This window comes from Scomber scombrus, chromosome 18, assembly GCF_963691925.1.
Source record: "Scomber scombrus chromosome 18, fScoSco1.1, whole genome shotgun sequence".
NCBI lineage: Eukaryota > Metazoa > Chordata > Actinopteri > Scombriformes > Scombridae > Scomber > Scomber scombrus.
In genome coordinates, this window is record NC_084987.1 from 20,915,051 (window position 1) to 20,937,142 (window position 22,092).

Here is a 22,092-nt window from a genome sequence, read left to right on the forward strand (position 1 = left end):
CCAGCTGTAAACAGTCAATATACAATCAGCTGTAATTGTTGTGGCTTCTCTCTGTCCATCTATCCAGGAACAAACAAACATTCAGGGTCACGTTCAGGGTCGGATCATTCAGGTCCGCAGATGTGGAACTACAACAAAATTCCTAAGGAAGAAAGTCATTATTCATTTATAGCTAATACATATACAAAATGATATACTGGACATATTACAAAATGATCATGCATTTATCACATGAACTGGGAAAAGGAATATGTTTTGCAAAGATGAGAATAAAACAATATGGAGAAAAAAAACATTTGAATTGAAGCCAGTATGGAGGTTGTCTGGGATGTGATGATAGCATGGGAATAATTCTCTGCACCCTCTCTGTGGGTTGGCTCGTGACAAGCAGAGGTGAAACATTATTGATTCATTTTCACATAGTACAAGCAAATTTGAACAAGGAAAGTGAACCTGCTCAGTGGAATGACTGAATCAGAAATCATTTTAATTAGAATCAGATGAACATGAGAGTATTAATGTTACTATTAATAATTGAATATGAAAAAAGCACACTAAACAGAAGTTTACTTGCTGTTTGCTGTTGGCTGCAGTCCCATTATCTCAACACAAAGGCTTGTAGCATGAATCATTTTTGTGAGTGTATTACATCACAAATATTTAGCAAATATGTGTTTCTCTTAGTAGACTAAATGTACCTAACAATGTTATTCTGTGCTTTTTATGCCAGTGGTTTTAAACAATCATCTTAACAGTCAGATTTGTGGTTAATATAATTTAAAAAGGAAACCAAACACATATTTAGGCTGCATAATTTGGCTGTGAATGCATCAGGTCATACAATCCTTTTATAGACAGTAGAGCCAATTTCCTCTTTTAATTACCAGTTATGACCATATGATAGAAAATGACTCAGCCCACTTTGCATAATTGCTCCATTAGATGTCGCATCCACTGGGCTATATCTGGGCATAAAGCTGTGGTACTCTCACTGGATGTATCATTTCTTTTTGTGACAGATGTCAGAATGTGTCTCATCAGAGGTGATTACCAAAAGCTTCAGAGGAAGTGGACACACTACTGCATCTTAATCTCAACTCTCTCCACCCATCCTGCTTGTCTTTATATTTCTTTCTCTGTCCCACTTTTGGGATTAACAGTCAGGAAATCTCCAGAAAGTCGCTGGTTACAGGATGACTCCACCTTTCTTATTTCAGTGTGCAAGATTATGACTGACTCACTGTGATTGAGGAGATTAGGGAGGAGTTAGTGATATCCAGTGGAAGACTTCAACAGCAGTGCAAAGTCTTACACAACTGAACACAACATGACTGCACAGATAGAGGATGTGCAAATATATGCATACATATGTACAGTTCATACACGGGTACAATAGGGCTGCATTCCATGATTATTTTTATTATCAACTAATCGGACATCTTTTCCTCAATCAACAAATGTATTGTTTACTCTAGGAGGATACAAGGTGGCATCTTCAAATAGCTCATTTTGTCTGACCAACAGTTCAAAATCACAATATATTAAATTAACGCTTATGAAAACCAAGAAAAGAAGCAAAACCTTAAATAGAAAAACTAAATAAAATTAAAAATCTAGACTAGATTAACAACCAAAAATATATGTTATGGATATTTTCATATATTTCTATGAAATCATCTTGAGCCCATTGAATAGTCATAAGGGCAAATCATTAGGAAAATCAAATAAAGCTAAACATTGCAATTTAAATTTTAAATTCTAACTTTAATTTATGTTCCGACTCAGTAACATGGATCAGAAAAGTCTCTGCTGTCACTGTCTACTTAAAATCAAATGTACATGTTGCATTGCTGCCCTTACACCCCATCTCTCACCCCCCTTGCCCCCACCCCCATCTGACTCATCTTATAAGAGCACTTAATACAATATAGTAGCTCCTCTAAACCACTGTGTCTCTGGTGACTCTCTCCACTTTACTCCATCCCCCAAATGCCACAAGAGACGTGTTCCTATGGAAACTGGCTTCAGTAAAAGTCCCCAGTTTTACCTGGTGACCATTAACTGGTTTGTACACTGCATATCTCATCTCTGCTGTAACACATCAGTGCAGACACTCTGCTGCTACAGGCGTCCTTTACATTAGAGGCTATATAAGTTTTGCTCCTAAAATATAACATCACTGATGATGGACTGTTGGCTGATTGCTTCTTCCTTTTATAGATGCGCCTCAGAGGTGGAAGAAGTTATTTTACAGCTGTGTTGTTGGATAGAAAGACACCTGTGTGGAGACAGATCACATATAATATAATTAAAAATATAATTCTTATTTAAAGTATATACAGATATGCCTGTATGATTGTCATTGTAAAGCAACATTGTCTTCCAAAGATATACAGATTTTCTCCTCTTGATTATGTGACCTGATCTTAAAGTTAGTAAATGCAGCATCAGTGACATCATAGCAGGAGGAATCTTAAAAAATCTGATTTGATTTTTCAGCATGAGTCAGATAATTTTATTCTTGACATGTTCAGTTAGATGTGTTAAAGGAAATGTTTCAGAGCAGTGGGTTAAAGAGAAAAGTACATGGTTTATGTTTTGAATAACTGGACAAGTACATCTAGTAAACCATGTTTTTACCTAAAGGGACATACAGTCAAGAAAATGTCAAAACTGTAATGCAGAAATCCTCTAATATTATACTCTATAAAAGAATGTAAAAAATAAATGGCTACCACAGCCTACTGCAATGTTCAGCTTGGATTAAATATCAGCTTTACAATACAGGTATTATGATGGAAAGCATATATGACAGGATTATCTTTGCTTTTTTATTTCTGGACAGTTTTATGTAATAAGGAAAAAACATGAGCTTGGTTCACGTCATTTAAGACTCAACATTGGCCCAAAGCAGGGTTTTTTAAGCTTACACTTTGTTACAAAAAAACAGTTTGTGCTGCTATACAGTGTTGTCCTCAAAAGCCTGTCATCTGAGGTCTCCTATCCCATATTAATTTTAAATCCAACGTTATCCAGCCTGATGGCAATCAGTTCAATTAACTTCCTGTCACACCAAAAATTCAATCACTTGAATTTTAAGTCAAACTGATTCACTTAATTGATTCAATACCCATCACTCAAAGACACAGAGAGAAAGAAATACAGTTAGAATTCAATATAAACTGGAAATACAGTCTTACATTTTAATTGTTGTAAAATGATTAGCTGACAGGTTTGTGCACCAAAACAATGTATTAAACTGTGTAAAGTGGAAATCTTAGTCAGGAGGTTTGTATCTGGCATACTTTGTAGAATAGTGCAGTGTATTGTTTACAGTGTATGTGTGAGTGGGGGGCGGGGGGTGGGGTACATGCTACCATGCTGTTCATGATTGGCTGACAAAGAAAATGTTACTTAACTGTGTAACCAAAGTACCGACAGTTAAAGTCAAAATAACACTTTGCCTTATCTAAAATAATGTGTCCATCATGGAGATTTAAAGGTACCTACATACGTCATTTCAACTTTAAAAAATGCATAAATTGGAGCGCCCTGGTGGTCGAGTGGTTAGAGCAAATGCCCATAATCACAGTGTCCCCGGTTCAAATCAGGCCAGGAACCTATGCTGCAGATCGTTCCCCTCTGTCTCTCCATGTTTCCTGTCAGCCTCTCTGCCAGTTACTATATAAATGGAAAAAAAGCCCAAAAATAAATCTTTAAAAGAAAATGCATAAGTCTGTGGAATTACACAATAAGATTTAAGGTCCACAGTGGATAATCCTTTCATAGCTGTATGTATTCTCAAGGGCCAAAGCCCCTCGAGATATATCACAGAATCAAATCCAGATTAAGTCTAAATCCACCTTTTTAAAGAGATAAAACAACACAAAACAGCCAGATTAGAAAGAAGGCCCACAGTAATGTTTAAACATAAAGAGATGAAATGTGATGAAACAAAGTCAGATTAGGTTTCACAAAAGCTTAAGAGAGGTCAGGATTTGTGTATTCACAATCTGAATCATGATCAGCAAAGCTGGGCTGTTTCTATTCATGTCCCTTTCTCCCTGCAGTGCTCTTGTCAGTGGTCTACATGGTGGACATCTGATCTTTGGGAGCAGGGCAGAGTTTGACCTCCCACCAAGACCCCAAATGAGTGACTCTTGGTGTCATGGGAACAAGTAGAGTCAACAGGTGAGAGGTTTAATCTGGACACAGCTTTCTGTGCAGGACTGCACTTAAATTGCAGTTGTGCAATTGATTTTTTATTTTATTATGTGGTCCTGATTAGATTTGTAAAGGCCAGAATCTACCCCTAGATTTCAGCATTCATGTGCGTGTGTACTCCTTTGCATCACAGATCATTTTGCATCACTGAAATCATTTGGGAAACACAATGGATTAAATAATTGCTCTGGTTGTACTTTGAAATAATTTGAACTATTGATCAATGTAATTTGAAAAGTACACATTTATAACAGTGCCAGTAGACAAATGCATCATTTTGTTTTGTGGTCTGGTCCAGAAATATTGACATGGCCAGGTGTTAAATGGCACCTGGTAGGGGTGAGTCAGGCCCAGCTCAGGGATATTTACGGCAAGCAGATCCTTAGAAAGGCCAAGGCCATTCTACACTGTCCTGACCAGGTGCACGCACAGTTCTTTTCTTCAGGCAACAGCAACAGGTCACCTACTACAAGAACAAGAGGACTGAGGGTTTCCTTGTTGGATGAATGGTTACCATTTTTCAGTTAATAGACTGGCTTATTGACATATGTTTGCACTTCCTAACGCCTCGCTTCTGGCATAATCTTGTTATGATTTGAATTTCTCGTGGTTGTTTATCTTTTTGTATTACAGTTTTATGTATTTGTCCCAACTGCCATACAGTCTTTTATGTTAGTGTGGTGTTCCTTAGTCTGGCAGCACATTAAATATCCCCTCTTGGCACAATAAAAGTTAACTTGATGGGTAAAATGTTCTGCGAGAGCAAGAAAAATAGAATAATTACACATTAGATTAAAAGGAGAAATTCCTATCTTTAAACATCTGATCTCTCATCCATTTGATTGTTGGTTAATCAAATATTAAAAGAGTGTTAACATTCATTTAGGCTACATACAATAAGCCACATAAACATTTGTCCAACTCAAAATGGGTTGTCTGACTGACATTGACTCAGATATAATCCTATAATCTGTGATGACAGCTATCATCCTTCTCACATAGTAAGTAAGTAAATTCACCTTCCCAGCTGGTAATCCGTGTTAAGGAGAGAGACAGGTTAGGGTTACTCAGGTGACTAGATGTTTGGTCAATTTTAGTATGTTTCTAGTGATTTAGAGATAACAATATATGTTTAACCACTGTATTCACCGACTCTTTGCCTTTGAGATGAGGGCCTTTGAGTGCCTCAAATGTTGTCGCGGAAGGTACACAAGCAACAAGAGGATTACTGGCTCTATAAACTGTCTTCCTGTTCTTCCTTCTTGTTTCCCATGTTGTATACACTGCGGTTTGAGTGATATATAAACCTGCAGTCCCCCTCCATTCAAAATGGGTTTTTCTTCTTGTTTGTTTAGCTGAATGATTGAGCTTCACTGTACAGAGTTTGTTCTCACATTCATCTGCTGAAGAGCAAACGTTTCTCTGCGCTCATCTCAAATTTTAGCTTATGGGTGGTAACTAGAGGTGACCTCTCAACTAATTTGGAGCCAATCAAAGTCCTCAGTGAACAGTGAAGTTGAAAGTCTGTTATAGATTTTCTTCCTGGAAATGAGAGAGAGCCATGTTGATGATTTCAAAGTCAAATTTGCAGATAAACATTTGTGTTAATTTAATAGCCCGGATTTATGTGTTAGAACCGAACGTATGTACAGTGGCTGGTAGATGTCTAATAAAAGGCAGATATCAACCTTAACCCAGTGCATACTTGACAGTACCACATTCATTCCTTAAATGTTGTTAAATCCCATAGAGTTAACTAAATGTATTTGGCTCAATATAATGCCACTAAATTATTTACAATTGTATGTTGAACATTTGAATTCTAATCTTCTCCTCTCTGTTGACTGACAGGTACAGTATTGTGTCAGACATTTTACCAGAGGACGAACGCCAGAAGATCTCTAACTTAGGACTCCATAACGGCCATAGATCCCCCAAAATTCAACTGCACTCAGCCTGTGAGACAGAATCAGAGGACCGTAGGAGGAGGTCGGGATCCTCCACTGCCGTGCCCAGCACAAAGGGACAAGGAGGGATGAGCAACTACAACGGGAAGATTCTGACTAGGGGCTCCAATCACATACGGAGCCGATTTGTAAAGAAAAATGGACAATGTAATGTTGTATTCACCAACATGGAAGACCAGAGGCAGCGGTACCTAGCTGACTTCTTCACCACCTGCGTGGACATCCGCTGGAGATACCTGCTGCTTTTATTCTGCACCAGCTTCTTGATCTCCTGGCTCTTCTTTGGCATCATCTTTTACACTGTCTCCCTGGCACATGGGGACTTTGAGGAGCAAACTATGGTGAAGAATGATGGGCTGGCGGTGGCAGGGCTGCATGGACCCACCTCTGGACACGCAGTTGGAGGGCCAACACAAAGAATGCCCTGCATACTTCATGTCCAGGGCTTTCTTGGGGCACTCCTGTTCTCCATGGAGACCCAGACCACCATTGGTTACGGTTGGCGCTGCGTTACAGAGGAGTGCCCTATTGCCGTGATCACAGTGGTTATCCAGTCAATTGTGGGCTGCATCATTGACTCCTTCATGATTGGCACCATCATGGCCAAGATGGCGAGGCCAAAGAAGAGGAACCAGACCCTTATTTTCTCCAAAAATGCTGTCATCGCCATGCGTGATGGCAAGCTGTGCCTCATGTGGAGGGTGGGTAACCTACGGAGGAGCCACATTGTGGAGGCTCATGTCCGTGCCCAGCTCATACGGTCATACGTCACAGCTGAAGGTGAGTTTATCCCTTTGGAGCAGATGGACCTCAATGTGGGTTACGATGAGGGCACAGACAGACTCTTTCTTGTGTCACCAATAGTTATAATCCATGAGATAGATAAAGATAGCCCCTTGTACGCTTTAAGCCGAGCTGATCTGGAGTCTGATGACTTTGAGATTGCTGTGATCTTGGAAGGGATGGTAGAGGCGACGGCTATGACCACCCAGTTCCGTAGCTCTTATCTTGCCAGAGAGATCTTCTGGGGCCACAGGTTTGAGCCCGTGATTTACGAGGACAAGAACTGCTACAAGGTAGACTATAGTCGCTTCCACAACACTTATGAGGTGCCGTCGACACCCCACCTCAGCGCCAAAGAGCTCGATGAGGCTGCAAGCCGGGCCTCTTCTCCTGCTACCCCCGCCTCTACGTGTAGATCCATGAAGGACTTGATGCCGCGGTCGGTGGGCGCCTTCTGCTATGAGAACGAGATAGCATTGAGTGGTGGAGAGGAAGAGGATGACATCTTTGACTCTAATCAGATTGTAGGGAAGGAGAGGGCAGAGGAGAGGAGGACCTCAGTTTCTGTAGACTTTCAAAATATGTTCCAGGACACTGCGACCGTGACATCTGGCAGTCACAGCGTCATGTGTGTTCTGGACATGGACAATAACCAGATGGAGTTTGATATCCTACAGACTGCCATTCCTCTCGATCCAGTGACCTACAAGAGCGAGCAAGAGATCTAAAGAGCTGAGGGGAGGGTTCGGTTTCATGTTTCACAGATTTCTTGGTGATGTGTTGTTTTGGATTCAATGTACAGAAATTCAAACCCCTTTTGCCTTGCCAGTGTTATGTGTTTTACATTTATATTTGTTTGTATTTTCTTCTCATGGAGATTATAAATTGAGTAAAAGAAGAAATTGTTTTCCTAAATAACTTTTCTCTAATTCAGTTGCATTCCTTGAAGAGCCATAACAACCAACCAGACAGATACTGCAGGAGGACAAAGGATCGCTAAAAAATGCACTGACAGGCATTTCACTCCCTTTTAAATTTGATTTCATATACAAAGAAAAGCACAACAAAGAAAAGCACAACGGCAGAAAAAGCCTAGATACTTGAGTCATGTTTTAGACTATGTACATTTTAGCTGAAAATTAACTTTATTTAAGGTTTCTGTGACTGTAAACAAGACATTTTCTGAAAGCAATATCAGTTTTGATGTGATTCTCTTCCTTTTTGAAGAGCACTGAGTTTGATGCACTGTTTTATAAAGGAGTGGCCGATTTATGCTGGATAATCTCCATGTTTTTCATAGATATAATTGCTCGTCATGCCTGCGGTAGTTCCCAGCAAAGTCTGCTATTTGCACTTTTGCTGCTTTTTTGAATCTTTTCCTGAAAACCTCCCTTTACCCAGGTGTTTTAGTATGCATCAGTGAGAGATTATTGGTTTTGCTGTGCAGTATACCAATAAGACCATTCCAAGTGCAGTGACTGAGTGTAGCAGAAAGAGTATTTTTCTGAATGTGATATTCAGATTCCTTAAGAAAATTACTTTTTTGACAAATGTCTTGATTTACTGCAATTTAGGGCTTAGTGAGGCATTACTGCATTTTAAATCTGTTGTTAAAAATCTATTTTTACATGACTATATTGAAAGCAAAACAGAGTATTTAACTTAGCACTACCCCTGAGGTTTAGTGAAAACAGTTTAATTAATTTTTGTCTTTTAGTATTATCAATATAAAGCAGAGTGATTAGACTTTTTTTTTTAACTTTATGGGTCACTTTTTTCTCGGTTTGTTTCTTGTGGAGGTTGCAGCCATTGATAACAGAAACAATACTGAGAGGTGGCTTTAATGAATGTTTGTGCTGTTGTTCTTCGCCAAAGGTCTGGAGTTGGAAAGTGAAACACAGAGCGCCTCTGACTTATTATTTGGAAACTAAGGTGCATGCAGCCTAAGTGTACTCACTGTTTTGATAGCAGAAAGCTGTGAAGCCAGTGTAAAGCACAACAGGAAACAAAGGGATGAAGGTTGAGGAGTACGGCCTCTGGAAATGTGCAATAAGTCACAGGATTGGGACCAAGAAGATTACGTCTAGTGAAACTGTACTGTATGTCATGTGAGTTGTTTATGATGGTTATGTAATAGATTAAATTAAACAAAAGAGTTACCTTTCTTCATGTGGGAGCATCAAAACAGCTGGTTTCAGCATGCTGGAAGAAGCAGATGATACAAAGTAATAATAAGTGTCATTCACAGAGAGAATACATCTAATTGATTATGAAATACATGTAATTACCATAATGATGGCATTGTCAAAGGACTGAAACCAACAAACATTAAATGAATGTATTTTCTAATTTTAAACCCTTTGGTCATACAGTACAGGCCGTCAGAACAGTGTTCCTGCTGTTTCTGATGATACTGCAACTCTCATTCTTACATGTTTATTTTATTGTTCATTTTTTGTGAATTTGTTTTTGCTGATTATATTGCTTGAGCAATGTGTTTTTTGTGTCAACGTGGCTCTGTGAAGAAAGACTGACTGTAGAGACTATGTGTGCATCGGAACAACAAGCAGATTTTAAAATTTAAATTGTATAAATATTCACTGCGCAATCTGCTAATTATCCTGAAAGATATTAAGTGCAGGTAAACAGTTTTATTGACAAACACACACTGCCAGCCAAAAGAAAACTTCTATGCATGTATGTATTATAAATAACTGTGACTTATAAATAACCCAGATTTTGATCCATAACAAACAAATGCTGCTGTAATGTATGGATACATTTGTTTTTATCAATTAGAGTCCTTCACAGTTTCTAGGTGCAAAACTGTGTAAAGATGCTTTACTTTAAGTTTATTGGTATTTTGTCTTCATTTCTCAGTGTCTGGGTTGCCTCAAAGACTAATATGACTCTAAAAGTATTTTAAAATGTTGTATTAAACTATAAGAAATTAAATATTTCTGACTTGGTTACAATATTCAAAGTTAAAGTTTGTAATAAAAAAAAGAAAAAGAAAAAGAAAAAAAGAAACCCCAAAACATCGGTAGGTTATATTTATTAATAGTTCAACTAAAAATGCAACCTATCTGCTTCATTATGACTGGTTTGGTGTTTGCTTTTGGTGTGGTTTATTTTTTGATTGGTGCACAGACAGAGGTGACATCACCTTTTTACAACTGAGTCCTGTTGACCTCAAACCAAAATCAACACATACACAGTATAGTAGTTTGCTCCAGGATTGATTCCAAAAGAAGGAAAAAAGACATTTTAATATACAAGCTTATTTAAATGTATACTTAATTTATTATCAAATGACTAAATATTAATCAACAAATGTGAAAATATGCAATGCTTTAAAGGTTTTGACTGGCAGTGGATGGAGGTTTTATCTTGTTTTTTTATTAAAGGAGAGTCAACTTGCGCACAGAAAACATGTTAATGCCATTTTGTGATTCAGACAAAGTATTTTGTTTCCTTCGCTGCTAAGTCTTCCTGCTTTGTATAAACCTGATGATTTTCCAACCCCTGCTAGGAGATAAACATGCACTATAAAACTACTGTTCTTATTCAAATAAGCTGAAAAGAAATCTTAAGTACAAAGCACTTTATTCTTCCTTGTATACCTTTTGATGTTGCAAATAAATATTTATATAATTTTGGTTGTTTGTCATTTTCCAAACTTCAGGGAAGCTGTCTTTTCTCTAATGAAGCTCTGTGCAGATGTTAAAGCTACTGCAGTGTGCTGTGCCCATTTACAGCCACTAGATGCCTCTGCAGACGTTTCAATCGTAAAGGGCCTCAGCTGAAAACACTGAGCCACGAATTCCCTGTAGTGTCGTGCTGTAGGAGCTCTAGAGAGCCAAACCTGGATCATGAACTTTGAATCACAATGCTGAATCTAAATTTATGAAGGTTTGGAGATAAAGACAATAAGACTTTTATTTAAATAGGCACAATGAGTTTTGGCCTCCACTAGTAATGTGTGTTTGGCTGAGTTAGGAGGAAGGGCAAACTGTTTTTTTTGTTTGACTCTTGAGGGCATTGCAGTGGGTGTGGCATCTCACATGAGACAACATGGTGGTGCCAGAGAGCTCAAGACATCGTCACATGACATTTCACTTCACAAGTCCTGTAAACCATCTTGTAAACCATGACCAGCTCTAATAAATTCAAATACTGCATATGGCTGATGTTGATCTCATCTGCTATCCAGTATATTCTTAAAGGGGGCTTGAACTTTATTTCAGGTCAAGCCATGAAAAAAACTGCATCTGACTGTGCTGACGGAGTACAGAGGATACTGAAGAAGACTGTTTTCTGAATTTGTACTGAAGAGAGGAACCACGTTATGTTTGGTTGGTTATGTTTGGCATGTTTGCATGTTTTGCAATCTGAACTCTATTGAGATACAGGTTAACATGCATTGCAATCCGCATCATATCCTTTAGTAAAGGTGCATCAAGAATGTTTGACAAAACAAGGAATGTTTGAAGTAACATTAATCACAAGCAACGAACATACAATGCAGAACTAATGAATATTGCATCTACACTCACTGAACACTTTATTAGGAACACCTGTGCAATCTAAAGCAATTCAATACAACAGCTCTGCAATAAATTCTTCTTTTACGAAGTTTATACTTTTTGAGTTTTTGTTGACATTGTCCGAAAGGTGATAATTCTACTTTATGTTAAAAAGAAAATGTAAAAGCTTCGTAAAAGTAATATTTACTGCAGAGCTGTTGTTTTGCAACGCATTAGATTGCACAGGTGTTCCTAATAAAGTGCTCAACAGCTGTATATCACATGTTTACATTTAATGACCATTAAGAAAGTGCCATAAATACGACATATCGTAATGTCAGTGTGACTGATGAATGTTCAAAGGCCTCTAATGTGTGCAATGATTCACAGCGTTCTAGTTTGTCACTGTGATGGATCATCTGTGCAAGACAGAAGAAAGAGAGCCAGGGGAACATTGGCAGACATTGTGATTGATGTTATTTAGATATTCATAAAAAAAATACTAAATGTCAAACTAGTCTAATGATTACCTTTATATATGAACTAAGACTTCAGTGAACTCAAGACAACACAAGAACTCTTTGAAGAACTTTGACTATTCTGTCTGTTTTTCAGTCTTTTTCCTTCTGTAAAGGTTATTCAGTCTCAGACTAACAGTGTTACTTATTTAAATATATTTTTTAAAATAAATTCTAGCTCTGTAGTGTGAGTGCAGAGCAAGTAAAATTCAAGGTCATCTGGACAGATGTTGGTGAGAATTCAGGGGAGTTTGGCTAAAAAACATTGAACTGTGAAGATTCTCACTGCAGCACAAATTCATTTAGCTATTAATCCTACTCATGGGGCAGATTTCAAAATTAATTTGTAATTTGATTTATAACTTGCAAAATACTTAATGATAAATTGGGCATTAAACTTCCATTTTGGGACTTTAAATGAACGTCCGTTACATTCAAGCTCTTGCCAAGCAATTTCACAGTATAAGCCTATCACTGCCAGGTAAATCTCTCCGTTTTTCACAGTGTACTGGAGTTTTTAATCTGGTGTCTGTGGCAACATTCCCAAGCTGGTGCACAGGTAATGCCTTTTACGTCAACCAGCAATGATTGGTTTGCCAGAACTGAAGGTTTCCCATAGAGCATGAGCACCAGACACCGCTGGCTAACTTACAGTTCAGCCCTAGATAAAATTATTGAATGCTGCTCTTCTAGACTTTTCAAATGTTATCAGACTCAATGTATCAAATTTTGAGGCAACTATTTTCTAGGTAACTATTTACTCTGCTTAAAACTGCTAAACACAGCCAACTAGTAATGAAGCAAAGTAGTAGTAGTAGCAGTAGTAGTAGTAATAGTAGTAAAGTAGTGCCCCCTGCTGGCCAATCATAAGAAAATGTTCTTGAATAGCTCTAACACATACAGTAGATGCCAATAAGCAGTACTAAAAGATTTGAACAACATCAGAATCTCCAACTACAGTTACCCATTAATCTGTTGATGAAGAAGACAAGTTCGAAAACTGATTGGCTTATGAAACCCAAATGGCATGGAGCAGCCAGGTGTGTCCAAATGTTGACACATTTCTGAGCAAGATCGTCTTATCGAAGTATCCAAAGAAGAGTTTTGCAGATAAATTGAAATAGCAGAAAACCTAAGATGAAAAGTTGTATAGTATGTGGAAGGGAGTTGGCTTGACCCGAAAAAGAAAAAAAACATTGACAAAACAAAAAGACGTTGGATTTCAAGTCACTGTCAAATGTTGAATACAAGATTGTGCTACCATTTGTCTGATTAGTGTCAATGTCCCCTTATAGGTTGCTGTAGTTGCTCGTGGCCCATGGGTGTTTGGCCACTCTGTGCAGTAATTACATTATAATTCCTGGAAATAAAGAATCCTTAAAGTAAACTGTTTTTTACCACTGAGGAATTTGACTGGGGGGGGGGGGTTGGGTTCAGTGAGGCTAAATCTCAACGCAGACAGCGGACCGACACTCATCACCTGCATTGATACTCTATCAGCTTCTTTGAAATGTGCAATGAAGAACATGCAGCAACGTACAGAGGTGCTTGTGAGGATTGAATACAACTCACTGCACGTCTCGAAGTCTGACATGGTAAGGCTATTAGTTACAGGACTGCACTTTGACATAAAGCACTCACAGCAGCTTTTGCAAGATTTGACTTACTTTATATCAATGTGTAAAGTATCTTCATTTTTCAGTCATTACATGTTCCTATCCTATAATTAAATCATTTTCCTTCCTCTCCTTTATCTGCCCAGATTTTAATCAAATTAAAATCACCCTGTGTTGGACTAACTAGAAACTTCCCCTTTCAGTTCTCATGGTTGTCCTGTCTTGATCTTCCTTTAATTATATATCCTCCATCTCTCTGTCAGCTGTCTGATGCTGGTGCCATGTACAAGCACCCCTGACGTTTCACAAGTGGGACCTCTGAACCTCAGGAGAATTTGCGAGGCATTTCTGTCGGTGGGTGAAAAGGATGAAAGGAGGGAAATGAGGAGGAAGGGGCAAGCTGCTTCGAAACCGCAGGCCTCGAGGCTATCGGCTTTTCATTAGCTAGTCAGTGAGTGAGTGAATGAGTGTGATCGGCGGAATGGCAAAACAGGAGAAGCCGTGCTGGGCCACATCAGCTATTAGGGTGATTTGGGGGCTCCCACTGACTCCTATTGTGCATTGTCTCCGAAGTGACCAACAGAGGCACAACAGTGAGCCTTTGTGTGGGACATTTAACTGCCTGTTAGCATGCTAATTATGGGATGTGTGTGTGTCTGTGTGTGCCAGTGTGCGTCTATCATCTTCCCGTCCTTTCCATCCCTCCATCGCTCTCCTGGGATTTACACTCCTCCAATTCCTCTTCCTCTGTCACTTCTTTTCTAATGCACCACTGATCTCTGCGTTACTGCCATGACCTTTTCTCAAGCTCCTTCCTGTTGTTCACCATTTTGTCTTTATTCCCCAATCTGTGTGCCCCCACTGTCTTATCTGTTCTCTCTCTCCTTTTCTTTTTTTGTATTAATCAGCTGCTTCTGATTCTGCTATGCTTGGATCAGTTTCGCTTTCACTCCAATGTTTAAACATTGAGCCTCTCTCACAGTCAGTGTAGGGCATTATCCACACATTTTGCTATGGAAAAGATCATTTCAGACATGCCCCTCTTTCATCAGTGACAGTGACTCCTCCTGCAAAACTGTTCAGCCATCTTGAGGCTGTGCTTTTTCTTCACCTGTCTGCCCGTTGCTGAATTAGGGGTGTACGATTACAGATTCCCAAAATATTTTTGGCCAAAGAGAACAATCCAAGAAGGGAGAAGAATGAGGCTGGCAACCTGCTGATGTTGAATAACTGTAAGCTTGAATAGTAGACAGGTAGACAGGCAGAAATGCAAATAAAGGAAAAAATGCACAGTTAAGTTCATGCCAGACTAAACCTTAAATTTGCATTACCAAGCATTTAACAAGTCTCACTCTCATGATCGTCAAAGTCTCCTATAACGTGTTGCGTAAGCCTTACTCCTTCTATCCTTACCAAAAAAAATAATGGTGAGAATTAAGCTTTAGGGCATCAAATGAAAGCTTTTCACTTGTAAGCTATGTATAGTTTCTTGCATTTTACTAAGTATGAACAAAAAAATCATTTATTCTGTTCTGTACTGGCAGACAAGTCACAACACCCCCCCACACACACAGCATCATCTCCATGGACGATTACTGTTTTTTCATCTATTCCTGCATGGTCTGAAGTGGTCTACATATGAAACAAAAACAGTGAAATCTGCCTTTATTGCTTTTTCACAAATAGAATAAAACTTTCACAATTTTGAAACTGTGTTTTAAAGAAACTTTGGCCTCTCTGAGATGATCCAGTCCATATTTGACCAGTCTAGGTAAGCGGTACTGTACTTTCTGACAGAATATATAATTATGACCAATTTCATTATGTCCTGGATTTTGTATCACCATAGTCCCTAAATCTATGTATAAAATACAGGAAATGAGATTCAAGTTACACCCTTGCATACGCACATCACAATAAGGTGAATGATAAGTAATATTCATGGCATCCATGTACAGCAGGCTGTAATGTAAAGGATAAACATCTCTCTCTGACCATGAGAAGCACATCATTGTTTGATGGGCCTAATTATTTGAAGCCTTACAAAGATTGTTATTTCTGATCTGGATACTCTACACTGGGTGTGAGTTATGAGGTCACAGATGCTGCCCTTCAGTCAAGCTGATCTGACAACTATTGTAACTGTATTTTTGCACCTTGTCCATCAAGATACATACGAGCTCTGCTGTAGTAGTTTTTTGCAAACAACTACGAGGTATATGGGGCAACTTAAACAGGTTTTTCCAGCAGGCGGGTAGTGAATCTGACATACCTTGGACGCATCGATAACCCTAAATCAACAGAAACTGAAGATACAGAAGGTGGACACAATAACAGAAACACCACAAGAAATTCAACAATATCTAAAGAACGGCCTTTAAGTTTTCAGCAACACCTTGCCAACACGGTGACTACAAAAACATCGGGGGCAATGCAGAGGTGAGACTTATTGCAGAGTCTGTGCATTGAAATCATATTAGTTTGAGCAGGTTTTGTTGAATTTTCAGACATTGACTGGTGTTTGATGTATACACTCACTTTAGGGATGAGATTGCATATTTTACATGCAATCACACTACCACTCTACTTTTGTGTGGACACCTGTGTGCTTATCCAGGTACGTATATCTGTGTGTGTGTGTGTGTGTGTGTGTGTGTGTGTGTGTGTGTGTGTGTGTGTGTGTCTGTGTGTGTGTGTCTGTGTGTGTGTGTGTTTGTGTGTGTGTGTGTTTGTGCGTGTGTGTGTGCATGTGTGCGTGTGTGTGTGTGTGTGTGTGTGTGTGTGAGTCTATGGAAGCAGCTGTGGGCCCTGCATTTGAACTCTAGCTCACATGGGCAGAGTGAGGGAGGGCCTCAGGGTGAGAAGGCGATGGGAGAGGGGACTGATGCCCGACAAATTCGCCATCTCCCTCTCCCCTTTCATCTCGGTCTCCGAGCATCAAACAACAAACTCTTTCATTCAGGCATCTTTGCGGCCAGCCGCCCCCAGACCCTCGAGGCCCCCACCCGTTCACGCTGCTTAATTCAATGTTCCGAGAAAAACTCATGATTGGAAAGTGACTTTTTTATCCTCCCCCCTTTTCCATATCTCTTCCTAAGGAGCATCACCCTCCTTCCTGTTCTGCCTTACTCTGTTTTTCCCTTTTAACATCAAAACAGCTTCTGTCCTGTAAACACAAAGGAAGTAACGCCCAGGTCAATCCACTACACACACTTACTTTAAATGAGCAATCAGTGACTTAGATGCTGGAACTTTATATAACTGGCACTGAACTTATGGTACAATACTTAATATAATACAATATGAATGCAAGTTTTGTGTCTTTTAAAGGGCCATAGAGCAGAACATTCACTCATATTGATACAAAAAATTCTAAAAACTGCAATCTCTCCCTCCCTTGAGTGACACAGACATGCAGACAGTGCAAAATCAACCTGAAACTGAATGAATTCAAATGTTTAAAAAACGCCATTATCTTTACAGACAGATATGCATTTCTTGGATAGGCACGTATTTAAGCTCATGCAGTTGCAAGAAAGGGTGGGAAAAAGTATTCAGCTCCTTTACGTAAGTAAAAGTAGCAAAACCACACTAAACATACAATATACTCCATTACAAGTCCTGCATTGAAGATTTTACTCAATAAAAGTACATAAATGTTATCAGCAAGACGTAGATTAAGTAGCAACAGTAAAACTAATAATCTTGCAATATGGCCCCCATCATAATATTACATTATTAGGCTATCGATTGATAATATTGTGTTAGCAGCATATGACTTCAATCAATGTTAAGCTACTTCTAATTACAATTATACATATTGTCAGGTAGTTAATAAGAGTGCATCATATTCTATAAGAAGATGTAAATTATTTATATACAGTATCTATAGGTATATTACATTGTATTTATATTGGATATTGGATTATTATTATTACTTGTGCATTGATTTATAACAATGCATCATATTTTATAATCGCACTATACATTTTCTATGAAGAATCTTCTCTAACCGAAGTAGCTTGTAACTGCAGGAATATGGTAAAAGAGTAGAAATACAAAGTAGTATAATGTAGAAATGCTCAAGTAAAGTACAAAACTGTATTTAAGTACAATACTTGACTAAATGTGTGAGTTATTTTACACCACTTTCTGCAAGTATCTGAGATGCATATTGTTGTCACTCAGCCACCAGGATGTAAGGCTCAATTTGAAATATACCAAAAATTGTACTTTGTGTCCAGGGGCAGAAACAGTCTGTGAGAGAATCATTAAAATCGAACATTTTTAGAGAGGCAGATCATCACTGTGTGCTGATGATGTCCTAAACAGCAACCAGCCAGACACGCTGCAGAAACATCCTAACAAAGGACACCCTTGTTCCCGGCTAAATTCTTGAACATCATTTTCTGCATTTTCCTGCAAATGACTCAATCTCCACGTCCCTCGCCTTCTTATTCCACTCAATTATCATTTTTCAAGCATGTCCCTTCATCCTACAGAGATGGCTTGTTTGGGATTTTCCAAAATCTTACCATGAAATTTGCATATATGTGTCGAGACGTGCGAGGGGGTTTAAATGCCAAAAAAACACAACAAGCACACACAGAGAGAGAGAGGGAGAGACATAAAAGAATAATGTGAATGTGTGATTTTGCTCCAATGGGAGACAGGGGACAGTTGCGAGCAATACAAGGCACCATTGAGGATTCTCTTATTCCTCCTGCATTTCTTTTGCCGCTTTTTGCAGCTGCAGCAGGGCTGAGCACCCCCCACATCTTGATGCAAAAGGCTGTGATGCTTTTCAGTTCAGTTACTGGCTGCTCGGTGCATCTGTGGCTTGTTAAGTGTCTACGTCCATTAAGAAAGTAATCAATGCAAACTTGAATTAACTGCGCAAAAGGTCAAAGGTCATGTGTAGCATGTTTTCTGAGCATTCATACCCAGCCCAATGTTATTTTACAGCATGATACAGCAGATTATAGTATAATCTAATTTGTCAAACCAACACCAGCTAATATATGTTAAATGTATGAACTGTATGTGCCAGTTTTTGCAGTTCATTGTTGTTGTTTACACTATATCAGCTGCAGTAGTAGTGTCACTCGGTTGTGGTTGTACTCATCTGAAAGTCAGATGACATGATAGCACATTTTGGGTTGTTGCTTAAACTCAATGTAACTAAAATGCGTGCAATTTTCCACTTCACCACAAGGGGTGACTAATGAACCTGCTGAAACTCATGAGTCACATTGAACCAAGTTGCATCAAAGTGTTTCGAGCTGTCAGCAGAGGTTTTAAAACTGACTAGCTGATGGATTCTTAGGTTATCATTTCTCCCAAACAAGCAGCAGTGTAGAAATCAGCTCTTTAACGTTTGGATTTCTGCATATACAAACATGCATCTCCATCAAAACACACGTAACACAACTCTCAGCACATATAACCACTACCAAGAGAGTGAAAAACAGGAAATATGAGCTCAAAAAGAAGTCGAGGGATGATTACTGAATAGCAGTAGAGATCAGCCACGGGTAACTAAAGTCTCCTTCTCGCTCAGTCTCACCTGGGACCCTTACCCCAATACCCCCACACCCTCCTCCAACCACTCCCACCTTAACCCCCATATATCAATTTCCTTTAGATGTTCCCCCTCACACAATTGAAGTAACTAGATTCTTTCCTTTGGCTGGTGAGCGTAGATATGAAGCAGAACACACAATGGGCTATTCATTAAGGTAGCAAGACACACACACACACACACGTTTCACCCCCACTTGTCCTCCAACCAGCAAAGCAGTAGCATCGTCCGACTCTAAAGCCCACACATACATATTTAATGATCGTGTCCCTCTGTAACATACATGCATGCACATGTGGGCATGCAAGCATGCAAACACACACACGCACAGAAGTACATTTAAACACATTCATATACCCACATATAGGACACACATCATCCCATCTCACTGCCCAGCTGCAGTGAAAGCCCATCCAAGCTCTTGCCAATCCCTCTCTCTCTCTGACACACACACACACACACACACACACACACACACACACACACACACACACACACACACACACACACACACACACACACACACACACACACACACACACACACACACACACACACACACACACACACACACACACACACCTCCTCCTCCCCAACCAACCAGTAACTCAGAGAAAGACAAGACGAACAAAAAACGCATAGGAACTATGGTGATATGAGCACAAAGGCGGGATTCACAGACGTTCAAGAGGGGGACCTATTTAAACGTAACACAGCTGCATGAATTTATTTAGAAAGATGGAAACCGAGAAAAAAAGAGGACGTTTTACAGAAGGCTGAATTATTTTTATTGTCTGTTTGAAGTTTCCTTGACATTTTAATTGGGGATGTAACTGATGTTTATCACTATGTGGAAGAATCTATCATTTATGGAAGCTCAGTTACTCACAGTAATCGTCTTTCATTTGGGGTTACAGAACACTACTTTTTTAATGGAAGGGTGGTGTAATGCTTAAAGACTGTGAATCCCTACCAGATGCAGTTGGGTTTTTTTGTGACTGACACTGACCTTTGACCTCCCTGTGGGGTAGTAAAATAAATAGGAATCCATCAATATCACGTTATTACTGGCATTATGGCAGAGAAACCGAAGCTTGAATGCTGCTTTTATCGCAAAATAACAGACATAGTTGATTACATTTGTAATAAGTGCAATAACAGCAGCCCAGCGGAATCTACTGCAAGGTTGACTGATCCACTTCAACGAGAAAATGGAGACACACCTGCTCTGCCCCGCACAGGTGCATTCGGGGAGAAGGGAGAGGAGGGGTGAATGACAGAAGGGAGGTAGAGCTTGTCTGTGAGTTTGAAAAAAAAAAAGAAAAAGAAATAGAGAGATTATTGGGCTTGTGTGTGACACGATCTGTTATGTGTTATATGTTGAGGTTTTCATTTCCATCTCTTCGCACCCTTAATGTGACTCACACATCATTTGACCAAATTCCTGCTTGTTGTGAGTCAGCAGGAAATACTTGGTGAGTGTGTCCGTATAAGTGTGAAAACAGGCAAAATGGGTGATGCTCCCATTTTGGGTGAAAAAGAAATTGGTTTACACATTTGCTGACACTCAATTTAATTCTCTTAAACTTAATTACATTACTACAACCACATAATTAGATATGATGTGCATCTAGTCCACAGAAAACATGCACCAAGTAATTACAATAAGGGCTATTTAAACATGCAAGATTTGATCATATTTGATTTGGCTGCAAAATGAGTAGGGAAATAAATCACAGCACATCATTTAAGAATAAATAGCAAGCCAGCTGAACAATCGTAATTTCCTTTAAAGCCAGTTTCAGCCATTTATCACAAATGTGTACATTTGTTGTATGTTCGTGAGTTGTATCACCAGTACCTGCTTTACACCAATAAATGACTGATTTCACACAGGTTTGGGTTTACGGTTTTGTTACTATTTATACGTTTTAGCTGGTTTGTCTTAGAATCTGTAAAATTTGAGTCCTGATCCTTATTAACAAAGAGACTACATGATATTTAGCTGGACGGTAGAGTGGATGATGGTGTTTGTGTGATTCTGGCCTGGCTGAGGCAGACGGGGGGGGGGTGTCCCGGCTTTACGTTGGCCTGTGTTACGCTTCTACTTTAAGTGTCACCCTATGTGCTCTGTGTACGTACGTCCATGTGTAAACAACAAACTACATCATCTGTGTCACATGACAACAAGCTTGTATCATTTTGTTCTCTTGTCGCAGCATCGCCAGTTTTCTATTTCTTTCTTCTTCTTTGTCTCAGTGCAGCAAGGTATTTACTTAAATAATAACTCTTCTAAATTGTAGAGTGAGCCTCAATAACACCAACAGTTACCTGGGTTGTAGAGTAGTGTTCAGGGAAATTAAATCACTATTTAGTGAGCCATTATTTTCCATATTAATTGTTTTTTTATTGCTTTAAAACATAAATACACTGTGATAATGATGTTAAATCAATTACATAACAGCCAAAAATACTTTTACTAAACGCAACATTATTTCTATCAAAGTTCACTTATTCCAAGAATCTAAAACTTCTAACTGCTTTTCACTGGAAGTTTAGGTTACAATAAATCACTGACTCAATGTTTTTATCTACCAGAAGGCCTGAAGCCTAAAGTCTCATTTCACTGGGGACCAAGTTTAAAGTTGACCATATTTAATTATGTAACGTTCAGGATATTTGAAAGTTGCTTTTAATGTAGGTATTTATGCTTTAAAAAAAATGCACAGCTACCTCAGTGGAATTTAATTGTATTTTTTTTAGTACAACTGTCCAAATGATAATGAATAGTCTACTTTTAATCAGCTTACAAGGCTTTTAAAATTGAGTGAAAGTAGTTTCCATTTATTGAAGGTGAACTTTGTGTGCTGCAGGGCC

The 22,092-nt window shown here is 38.9% G+C and overlaps 1 protein-coding gene across 1 annotated transcript; it reads left to right on the plus strand.

Annotated features, from left to right (window-relative positions):
- Window positions 1–4,168: 4,168 nt before the first annotated feature.
- On the plus strand, window positions 4,169–7,702 carry LOC133999081 (ATP-sensitive inward rectifier potassium channel 12-like). The gene is made up of 2 exons (XM_062438211.1): window positions 4,169–4,191; window positions 6,076–7,702. Exons 1-2 carry the CDS (start codon window positions 4,169–4,171, stop codon window positions 7,700–7,702), a joined length of 1,650 nt encoding a protein of 549 aa, XP_062294195.1.
- The last annotated feature ends 14,390 nt before the right edge of the window (window positions 7,703–22,092 follow it).

Bases quoted from the DNA above. Each gene is read 5' to 3' on its own strand.
- LOC133999081 (XM_062438211.1), top strand. From the start codon at position 4,169: ATGGGAACAAGTAGAGTCAACAG. The intron at 4,192-6,075 runs GTGAGAGGTTTA...GTTGACTGACAG, and splicing joins GGAACAAGTAGAGTCAACAG to GTACAGTATTGTGTCAGACA.